Below are 11,918 nucleotides of genomic sequence, written 5' to 3' on the forward strand. Positions count from 1 at the left end.
TCACATTAGAACAAACATATTAGTTTTCTGTAACTTATTTGCTTATTTGCTTAAATTGAGATAGAAATAAGCCAAGTGAATGCAATCTCCATAATCACTATATCTCCTGAAGAAGGAGCAGTGCTTTCAAAACATGGCATAAAATAGTAGCCATTTAATTTAAAAAAGCACCGAAGAAAGAAGAATCGAACTCAGAATCAAAATAAGAAAAAGAAAAGGAGGAAATAAAAGCTACAAAAATTAAGAATAAACCATATTTTCATGTATAGTAGCCTCACACAAACTGGGTATAACATAGGAACAACTGAGTTTATTGCTCACAAACATTAAAAGGCACAGGCCAAGGAAAAAGATAACTTCATACTAGCTAAATCACAAAGAACATTTAACTACTTTGAACGAACATTATAACTACTCGGCACAAACTTAAATCTTCTTAGTACTCATCACCTTCATCATCCTCACCCTCATCTGCCTCAGCACCAACCTCCTCATAATCCTTCTCCAAGGCAGCAAGGTCCTCACGAGCTTCAGAGAATTCTCCTTCCTCCATTCCCTCACCAACATACCAATGCACAAAGGCACGCTTGGCATACATGAGATCAAACTTGTGGTCAATGCGGGAGAACACCTCAGCCACACTGGTAGAGTTTGAGATCATGCAAACAGCTCTCTGCACCTTGGCAAGGTCTCCTCCTGGAACAACAGTGGGAGGCTGGTAGTTGATACCACACTTGAATCCAGTGGGGCACCAGTCAACAAACTGAATGGTGCGCTTGGTCTTGATTGTAGCAACGGCAGCATTGACATCCTTAGGAACAACATCACCACGGTACATCAAGCAGCATGCCATGTACTTTCCATGACGAGGATCACATTTTGCCATCATAGAAGAAGGCTCAAAAGCACTATTGGTAATTTCAGCTACTGAAAGTTGTTCATGATATGCTTTCTCAGCAGAGATGACTGGTGCATAAGAGGAAAGCATAAAGTGGATCCTGGGGTAGGGAACCAAGTTGGTTTGGAATTCAGTCACATCCACATTTAGTGCACCATCAAATCTAAGAGAGGCCGTCAAGGATGAAATCACCTGAATTTCGAGAAAAACAAATTACATAAGAAATATATCACAGGGATACAAGCAACAATATATTCAAAATATATAAACATACATCTATTAAAACATATCAAGTAAACAATTCTTAAAATCATCTAAGCATGATGAGTTAATTGACAGCAAATATTGTTATCCTTGATAAAATCTTTCCTCCAATGAAACACATGACATTAATTTCCCAATTGCTTCTGACCAGAGGCAACACATTTGACAAAGACCAAATATTTGTGATGATGATTCTAACATAAGACCCTGCAACTATTCACCTGGGAGACAAGTCGATTGAGGTTGGTATAGGTGGGTCGCTCAATGTCAAGGGAGCGCCTGCAAATATCATAGATGGCCTCATTGTCCAAAAGTATAGCCACATCAGTGTGTTCCAGGAGGGAGTGGGTGGAGAGGACACTGTTGTAGGGCTCAACAACAGACGTGGAGACCTGTGGAGAAGGGTAAACTGTGAAACCCAGCTTTGATTTCTTCCCATAATCAACAGACAAACGCTCTAAGAGAAGGGAGCCAAGCCCAGAACCAGTGCCTCCACCAACAGCATTAAAAACCAAAAATCCTTGGAGGCCAGTGCAGTTGTCAGCAAGCTTTCTGATACGGTCCAGGCACAGATCAACAATCTCCTTACCAACTGGAACAGGAAAGTTTTGTTTCAGATACTGTAATTAAAATGGCACAAAAAAACAAAAAACATTACAAGTGTGAAATGCTTACTAGTATAGTGGCCACGGGCAAAGTTATTAGCAGCATCTTCCTTGCCACTGATAAGCTGTTCCGGGTGGAAGAGCTGGCGGTAATTTCCAGTCCTCACTTCATCAATGACAGTGGGCTCAAGATCAACAAAGACAGCACGAGGGACATGCTTCCCAGAACCAGTTTCACTGAAAAAGGTGTTGAAGGCATCATCACCTCCACCAATAGTCTTGTCATTTGTCATTTGGCCATCAGGCTGCACAAATATCAACCATATCAAAAGCTTGAACAAGAACCATTAAACACTAAAAAAACAATGTTCAGCCAGCAAATTTTTTCATGGTTTTATACAAAAACCACCAATAATTTTATGGTCTACATTGAGTCATCATGCATATACATTAATACATAGCCTAACATTCCAAATACATATTTCCATTCAATAACTGTAAACTACCACGAAGAACTACAGACTGCTAAAATAATAGTTAAACTAAGACAAGGTAAAAATACAAAATATAGAAATTAGTACATACATATGACAGACAAACACAAAATTTAGACATTAAACAACCATAATACAAACAAGTGCATATACATATACAAGAAAGAGTCCACAGAATTTTCAGAAAAATCTAAGAAACGACAGTCCTGTATAAGACATTTCATCTGTCACTAACCTAACTAAATGCAAACTTCCAAATTCTATACTTACAAAGGTGAAAAAGTTCATTGAGCAATATATTTCAAGTAAATATCTTCTTCTTCTTTTTTTTAATTTAATTACAAATTTGTTCCTCCAACTATAGAATAAAGTTCAATTTGGACCATCAACAATAAATTGTGTCAATTTAGTCCCTCGACTATTATGCATGCCAATTTAGTCCCTCTACTTTCAATATCAAGTCAATTTTCATCATTGAATCTTCTATACATTTACATTTTAAAGAATTTGATTAATGTGGCAAATAGAACACAAGTTAAGGTTATTATGGAAAGTGTAAAAACATTGCCCAAATCGAGTGAAAAATTCAGAGATAATTTAGCAAAAGAAATTACAAAAGCTCCAAATCCAACCCGATCTAGTAAACGCATTTTGCAAAAATCAAAGGTGACAATCAATTAAGCAGTCACATAATCAACACAGACAACAAATGTACAAGATTTCAAATGAAACAAATTGCAACCAATTTCAAAGACTTCATTTGTCTGAACAAAAACAATCAATATGTTATTACTATTATTTTGCTGGGTCAGATCAGATCCAAATGGAAAAAATCTCAGAACAAAGATATAAATGCCAGATCAGATCAGATGCCAAAACACATAGATCTAAACATTTGCAACCAAAAAAAAAAAATATATATATATATATAAACAGTAGAGGGTAAAGCTGTAAATTGGTTAAATGACATGAAAACATGACATTTCAAAAGTCAAATGATGTCGTGAATTCAAGTAACGCTTTACTTTAAACTTCTTAGTACAATGATAAAAATGTTAGATCAGATCAGATGACAAAACACATAGATCTAAACATTTGCAACCAAAAAGTGGAGGTTATGATAGTAAATTGGTTAAATGACATGACATTTGCAAATGTACTCGATTAATGAGGTCGTGGATTCAAGACTCATTAGTGCGTGTGCACATAAACATTAAAAAACAAAAAAAGGGTATGAAAGAAAGAGAAAGAGGAGTGACCTGGATGCCATGTTCAAGGCAATAGAGTTCCCAGCAGGCATTGCCGACTTGAATACCGGCTTGACCAATGTGGATTGATATGCACTCTCTCATTTTCGCTTCAAAAATAAATAAATAAACTGTGTGTGTGTAAATGGTAAAGTAAAGTAAGGTAATGCAAATGCAAAATGCAGGCAAAGCGTTTATCAAGACGCAGGCCTGTTAAGGAAAGGTGCTGAAAACAAAAGAGATGGTTTGGTTCAGCCTTTTTTTTGGGTGTCCTATATATATGGGCAACTCACAAAACAAAAAGGGAACCGAAAAAATGTATATATATGAGTTGGCCATGTTTGATTGGACAGTGTTTTTTTTTTACATTTTTGAATTACTCAGATGTTGCCGCCGATGGGTAAGGGCCAATGAAGGGTTGCCCTGCTTTTTCGCGTTAAGCCGGCCTTTTGGTTTTTGCCGTTTTACTTTTACCTCACCGTCTGTTCTGCGGTGAGTTTTTTTTTTCTTTTTTCTTTTTTCTTTTTCGGGTTAAATAATTTGGATTGGATCTGCAACATATAATTACTGTGTTGGTGTTAGGTAAAAGTTAAAAATATTTTAAAAAATAAAATAGATTTGAAAGGTTAAAAAATTTGATGATCCAACAATTGATTAAAAGAGTTTTTTTTTTTTTTTTTAACTTTCAATATGATCCAATGATTGGATTTAATTTACTATTGCATGATGGCTGTTACATTGATTTTTTTTTCTTTTTTCTTTTTTTTGATGAAGTTACATTGGATTTGGATCCAAATAAATTTTTTATTTTTTTTGAAGTATGGTTAGAATAACGACAAATTGCTACTATAGTAGCTGGAATTCCTTCTCTTGCCCTCTCTCATCTCACAAGTACTTTGTATTTAGGGAGTGACAACCACACTAAGAGTGCGGGTGATAAATAATCTTATTTCTTGAACTAATCAATTTACAAACTTTTTATTTTGATATTACAAATTATATTTTTTTATAAAAAAATTATTTATTATCAAATGTAATCATGAATTAAAAGAGGCCGACACAAAAATAATAATAATAATACAATTCTCTATACAATAAATAATAATAAAAAATAATAGTAATTTTCTTGAATAGTTTTTAGTATTTATAAATAGATGAATCTTAGGACTTTTCCTCCGCACACTTCACACAACTCTCTCTCTCTCTCTCTCTCTCTCTCTCTCTCTCTCTCTCTCTCTCTCTCTCTCTCTCTCTCTCTCCTTGTCATTGTCAAAATTTAGGTTTTAGAAAAAAATTATTATTATATTTTCCTAAGATGCATACCCCAACCTTTTACATTTTTTTATTGGATGGAAAATTTAAAAATTTAACTGTTAGATTAAATGTTCTTTATGTTTTTAATACATATGTCAAATTTCATTTAAATCAGATATTATTTATTATTCAATCAATAAAATTATTTTTATGCATAATTTTAAACCCCAAACGCTTGAAATTTAAACATTTGATTAATGGCATAACTATTAATTTTTAGTCTTTTTGGAATTTTGTTAATATAAAATATATAATAAGAATATGCAATCCAACAATTAAATTTTCAAAATTCACATTCAATAATTTGAAAATAAACATTTTCATTTATAAAATTAATATAAATAAAGGTCACGTGCATCGCATGGGTTAAAAGCTAGTTTTAATGAATGAGGAAGTGAGTGATTGATCTAATCATTTGCACCGTTCCCACGAGTTTTAGTAGAGTTTCTCCAAGCTTTTACTACTCAATACTTCGCTAATAACCCCAAAATTTTGTAGACAAACCAATGTCTATTCTTTTGCTTGTCTTTTGAGATGGTAATCATAAGACTTATCATTCCACATTATTAGCAATAAAATTCTTAATGGTATCTTACACTTTATGCATGACAAGATTTTTTTTTCCCCATCATATAGTTTAAAGTTAAATGTGTTTCACATTGTTCATGATAACGAATCCTCCTTTAGTAATTTACAGTATGATTTTCTTTCACAAAGCGAAATCCGGGTGTTTCTTTAACATAAGGAAGCACATATTGACATCAGCAATATAGAAGTACTAGCATATTCTCCCTTTTTTTTTTCTTTTCTTTTTTCCTTTTTCTTTTTCGCACGTGATTTGTTTGTTCCAAAATGTTTACTTGTTGAAGTTAGTTCTTACGAAGATAATCCTAATGTTCCGAGTTTTAGCAGCAGAAGAAGTGGATCGACTTATTAATTTTTAAAAATAATAATAATGGCTCAAGGTCTATATACTATATAGAAAACACCACAATATACTCATTTTAAATGAATAAAATCCAGTGCTTCATCGTCGCTACATTTTACAAGGTTCCAAATATTTGGGTACTATCATGAGATTCAGTAGTTATTCCAAGGTTTTTTTTTTTTTTCCTTATAATTCAATAATTGGCAAAGGCATGATTTGAACTTTGGATATTTATGGAATTTACTACTTCTATTGCACAATGGTAAGCCACCCAGTTTTATTTGATTTGTGGTTTGGCTCCAGATGATTTTTAGCCTTTCAATAGGCTCACAACATTTGGGTTCACTTTAGTAAAAGAGTTTAGGTATTAGTTTTCAAATTTTTATGAAAACTGTGAATTAAAAAATATTGTAAAAACACATGTTTAAAATGTTATATTGCAAAAATAATGTGTTTGGTACCATATTTCTAATAATATATTTTCAAAAATTAAAAATACAATTGAGTATTTGGCATGAGTATGTGTTTTAAAGAACAAAATGTGTATTTTATGTGTTGTCAACATCATATGAGTCCACAATTTTCAAAATAATTACAATAATGTCATTCAAAATGTTACTTGAAAACTAAAGACTCCTCATAAGGTCAAAATACAATGTTTAAACACTCTAAATTGAAAACTGTGACTCAAACCCTCTTTATTAAACTCTCCTACCAAACATTTTTTTTTTTTTTGTGAGCCACAATTTTTAGTGTTTAAATATTAAAAAACATTGTTTGAATTTTCTAACCAAACAAGCCCTTGGTGATTGAGGTGAAGAAAACAAATCTCTCTTAGGTACATCATTTGTGAGAGAAATGGAGAAGAGAGAGTGCAAGGATTTTGCTTTGGGCTCTCTCTCTCTCTCTCAAAACAAGTTGGGATGGAGAAAAACACTCTCTTAGATCTCAAAATTGATCTATATGTTTTTCTCATATCCCCTACATGTATAAGGTGTGTTTCTTGGCTTATAAGGATATGTTGGAAAGTAGATTAGAATCCTTTCTGAAATTCTGTCCTTTTGCAGATCGGGACCTAGTCATGAGCTACCTAGCCATGTAGTCATGTAGAAGTGCACAATGAACACCTTTTTTTTTAGAGAGATTCAATTTATGGTATCCGCTTCTAATAATAGCTTTTTATTATCAGACCAAGACACCAATCAATTTTTGGTGTAGGCGAGGATTGAACCCCAAATTTATTACTCAACTATCAAAAACTTTACCAAATGAACTAACTGGAACCTACAAGTACACCATGTACACCTTTACAACTATTAAGTAAAAGTAATCCTAAAATAAGGTTTATGAGACTATACTATATATAAGTCTATTTCTGAGAATTGAGGACCATGTTGGGATTTAGGTTTAACTATAACTCCTAGAGCTTGCTATTATATATTACTTGGAGATTTGTAAAATTCGGACGTCCCATTTTCAAGGTGTGTGCTTGATAATGCTCTTTAATAAGGTGCATATTTGTTGTTTTTAGTACCTTTAAATGCTTTATTTATTTATTTTTTTTGGTTCCCATGTGTAGCTGGACTGCTGGGTGAACTTAACTATCATATTCCTGTAAGTTGTTTTTTATTGTTGATTGTCAAATGTGGTTTTGGAGTAATTTTATATTATTTTAATAGAATGAACATTAGATAAAAGTGATTATGTAAAATAGATTGAGCTTTTGGTGCTGTAAATATAGGAAAATTCTACAAAAGCTAGCGGATGGGAATGCTCTTATAATGTTAAAAAAAATTTCCCCTTACAATCAATCAATAATAGTAAATAAGTAGTTCAATATGCTGGAGATTCCTTGAGTAGTCAATCAACGTTTGTTGCTCAACATCATCGTTGGCTAACGTGCCAAGTCAGTGTAGCTTCGTTTGAGAAATAGTAGAAGAGAGCGTCCATGGCTGTAGAGAGTGTGAGGATTCAAATTTGGACTTGTCGAGGTACTCTTTCTTCTTCCATGTGTATGTATTAATTTTTGTATTAATCTCAAACTGAAGTAGTTGGTGCATATTCGTTTCTCCACTTCTATTCTGTTACAATTTTGTGGTTCAAAAAATTAAATTAAAACAAAAAACCAAGGCAACTAGTTTGAGTAGGTCACTCTGTTTCTTAGGTCTATTTTTAATATATTTATTTTGAGATTTCGATTATGACTGTTCATTTTTAATTTGAATTACAGAAGGGAGATTACATTTTTTATTAACCAAATCAATGCAAACTAAACCAACAACAGCCCCTCGAGTCAAGAAATGTTCTCATCATAAGGTATATATAGTCATATGAAATTACTAATTCAATCCCCTAATTTCATATTTAAATCATGTCTTTCCACTTCTTCTTTTCCTATCCCTTGCGTCTTCTGTCTATATTATCTCAAAAAAATTGTATCGTAAAGATCCTTCCAATAGGCTATATATGATTTGTGAGAATGGATTTACTTAAGGTGTGCATATATGAAAGAGTTTATCAGGTATGTATGTTTAAATAAACTTATTAATTTAAATATTTATTTCTCTCGTGCTATATCTTACCTTTCCCCCCTCATGTAACGTTATATCTAATTTACCCTGTTATGTTTTGTTTTCCCCAAAATTATGGTGGTGAGGGAGATTTAATTGAGATGGATGTGATTGTGCGAGCAAAATAAGTTCACCCAATAAGTTGGGGCATAGAAATGAATACACTGAAACAGTGATGCATTTGTTGTGGGAATGTCCAAATCTGCAATGGGCAATGGTAAGAGGAAGGCTACAGACATGCACTGCAGCCTTTCCATTATCAAGAGACTTTCCATTTTAGATTGATAGCCAAAAATAAAAATAATGCCTATTTTATATTTTGTGTCAAGTAGTATTTTATTTTAAAACTAGCCTTCTTATGTTGTGTGTGCTAAAATGGTCTTTTATTATTATTTTTTTTTTCTAAAGGAAAACTTTCTATTCATTATAATTCGAGGTTGATGCTTTTTTTCATCAGAAAAATACCTTAGGGTGTGAAGAGATTTATTCAATAGTAAAAAATAAAATAAAATAAAATAAAGAGCAAAAAAAATGAACCTTCACAAAAATTGAACCAACCAGATTTCTTTAAATAACGAAGGAATGAGGATTGACTGGCTATACACGGCATAACATATAGACTAATTAATGAGGACATAAATGGACTTGAAGGAAAGCTATTCTTCTTATGCTTCTTATGGATATGGAATGGCTATATGCTTCTTTACCTCTAGAGCTTTGAATTTTTTTTTTTTTTTTCCTTTCTTTTTGTTTTGCTGGCTACCTCTTTTTTTTTTTTTTTTTGGGATAAAATTTTTGGCTACCACCCTCTCCAAAAAAAAAAAAAATGATCCCTAAAAAGATAGAGATTTATGTAATAGCCATCAATTGAGGCTACTACATGTACAAGATTTTTAATGATAGAGATTTATGTAATTTATTTTCCATTTAGTAATTGAATGCTTCATATCGAATATATGAGATTGGAATCTTAATATGCAACATTCATTCAAAAATAAATTACAATATTTAGTTTTCATGTTAAACTATCATGAAATGATGATTGTTATAAATAAACAAATATTAAATAATAATTCATACTTAATAGATTTCTGATGCATTGCATGGGTCAGTGACTAGTATATTCAAGCGTTAAGTTTCAAAGTTGCATAAAAAACAGGAGAGTCCAAGGCAATTGCATTAGAGAGAGGAGGCTACCAAATTTGGGTTAGTCTTCTCAATGCATGCTCTGTTCCTGCCATTCCATACTAGAGCAGGCTCTATTATGAAAGCAAGTGAGGCGATCGCCTAAGGCCCCCAAGTAGAAAAAGACCCTCAAATTTTGGCCAATAAAGTAATTTTTTATATTATAAACTTATTCATTAAGCCCAAAAATATTAGCCAATAAATAAAATAAATTTTTTTATCAAATAAAAAACAAGAAAAGAGAGAGAAAAATGCTACGTCCACAACATATTTCACAATAAATCATAAGTGGCAGGTTATTACTTGCTATTATTAGTGGGAAAAAAAGTAATTTCAGTGGTAGATTTAAATACAAACCAATAACAACTTAATATTTAGGATTTGTTGTGAAAATATTGTGAATATAGCACTTTTCACAACAACAACAACAACAACAACAAAAAGCAATACACAAAGAATTTTACAACATTTTTCACAACAATTAAGCTAACAAACTTTTACATCTAAATTAACCACTAACATCATATTTTTACTTACCATTACCAATCTATCACATCAACAACTGTGAAAAGTTGTCAATCTTTTGTGTCTATAAATTTTCTAAAGAAAAAAAGATTTTACATGGTTAATTAATAATTTTGCATCTAAAATAAGATAATAAAATTCAAGTAATATTAATTTTTTTAATAAAAAAAGTCATATTTAAATATATGAAAAGTCTCAAGTCAATTTTTGCCTAAAGCTCCTAAATGCATCCAGTCGCCCCTGTTCCATACAAATGTCCATGATTATTTCATCTAAAATGCTCCAGAGTCTCGCAAGAGGCAATTGAATCTTTCCTGTATGGTGTTTGTTACAGGTTAAATTAGAACTCTTCTTCCTGCCAATGATAGCGGTTCAGACGTCTCTATACACACATATTTTATTTTTATTTTTCTAATCCAATTCAAATTAGCCGACAAATTAAAGGCATACCCATATGAAAAGCATAGAGATTTTAAGGGGTTAGTTCAACTATGATGTAGCACAAAAGAGAAGCTCAAAGACTTACGATAGGATTCACAATCCTAGTAGTAATAGACAACCCAAAATAAAAAAAACCCAGTCCAACTCGACAAAGACATTGTAAACCGACTTATCTCTGAACCGACTTCTCTTTCTATATATATTAGCACGTACAAACCTGAAACCCATCATAAAGAAAAATAGCGTCTTGTTATTAGTAGGTCGATCAATCTCTTGTGTGTAAACGAAGCAATACAAAAGCACAAAAACACAAAGGGTCTAGCTAGCAGCACCATGGCCAAGAAGAAAGCACCCATGGAGATTAGCGTTAAGATGGACAAGAAAATCTGGCACACATACGTAGTTAACATTGGTGAAGAATTCATGATAAACACCACATGGGTTGTTCACGATGAGGAACATCTCAGTTTCTGTATAGGCGAGATACGAGAAATATATGGCAAGAAAAAGAATCTTGTTGTTGGCCTGTGTGCTGATACCAGCCACCGCTATGGAGGAGGTCTTTACAACTACACAGGGAAGGCGAAAGATGATCCGTTTCAATTGTTGCAGCTATGCGTTGGGAGTCACTGCATTCTTTATAATCTTGATGATGTTAATTATTCCAGGCGCAGTTTCATGACCAGTACCAAGCACAAAGTTCTGAAGGGCTTTCTTTATGATAAATACACCACTGTGGTTGGTGTTGGGATCAAAGAGGTGGCAGAGAAGCTTGAAAGAGAGACGGGTGTGATCATAAAGAATCCAGTGGAGCTTCGAAAATTGGCTGAAGCGGAAAAGAGTTTGAAGGGAAACAATGTCAGTGGGTCCAAATTAGTAGATTTAGCCAAACTGGTATTGGGTGAACACATGCATTTTGTAAAGCCAAAGAAGACGACGTGGTGGAGCGATGAAGATGATGCGTATGGGGATCCTCTACTTTCAAAGGATCTAATTATGTATGCTACTGTTGAAGCTTTCCTTGCCTTTGAGATTGGATCCAAGTTGTTGAGATGTTCCTATAGGTAGTGGCGGTCTTTTAATTAGTTACCATGAAAGGATAGTTTAGGATTCTAGTAGTTATGCATGTAATGCAATGAGTATGTATGGAGTTCAGAGACATTGCAGGTTTTGTGTCCTCTTATGAGATTTCATCATTTGTGATATTTCATCATTTGTATTGCTATAAATGTATTTTCTGTTTTGTAATCCCAAATTATAATAGATTTCATCATTTGTATTGCTATAAATGTATTTTCTGTTTTGTAATCCCAAATTATAATAGATGTAAATTATTAATTTTTTTCCAAAAAATAATAGAAGAGCCTCTGAACACACCCATCTACCAAAAGTATCAACCGTTAATACCGTCATACATATCAGCATTTATTTAATTAAAAAAATAAAA

General features: G+C 32.7%; 2 protein-coding genes across 3 annotated transcripts; one reads left to right on the forward strand and one right to left on the reverse strand.

The window, feature by feature from the left end:
- Positions 1 to 221: 221 nt before the first annotated feature.
- Positions 222 to 3,977, reverse strand: LOC112017746 (tubulin alpha chain). Of its 2 annotated transcripts, XM_065765439.1 has the most exons (5): positions 3,521 to 3,977; positions 1,838 to 2,072; positions 1,384 to 1,754; positions 630 to 1,090; positions 222 to 547 (listed from the first exon to the last, which is right to left on the reverse strand). In XM_065765439.1, the coding sequence occupies exons 1-5, from the start codon at positions 3,611 to 3,613 to the stop codon at positions 427 to 429; spliced, it is 1,281 nt and encodes a 426-aa protein (XP_065621511.1). In that variant the 5' UTR covers positions 3,614 to 3,977; the 3' UTR covers positions 222 to 426. The 2 variants fall into 2 exon arrangements, with proteins under 2 accessions (XP_065621511.1, XP_023905970.1); XM_024050202.2 differs by having other exon boundaries at positions 222 to 1,090; positions 3,521 to 3,969.
- Positions 3,978 to 10,804: 6,827 nt separating this feature from the next.
- LOC112017741 (uncharacterized) lies at positions 10,805 to 11,539 on the forward strand. Its single transcript, XM_024050195.2, has one exon. The coding sequence runs from the start codon at positions 10,805 to 10,807 to the stop codon at positions 11,537 to 11,539; it is 735 nt and encodes a 244-aa protein (XP_023905963.2).
- The last annotated feature ends 379 nt before the right edge of the window (positions 11,540 to 11,918 follow it).

This window comes from Quercus suber, unplaced genomic scaffold (assembly GCF_002906115.3).
Source record: "Quercus suber isolate HL8 unplaced genomic scaffold, Cork oak 2.0 scaffold_628, whole genome shotgun sequence".
Classification (NCBI taxonomy): domain Eukaryota; kingdom Viridiplantae; phylum Streptophyta; class Magnoliopsida; order Fagales; family Fagaceae; genus Quercus; species Quercus suber.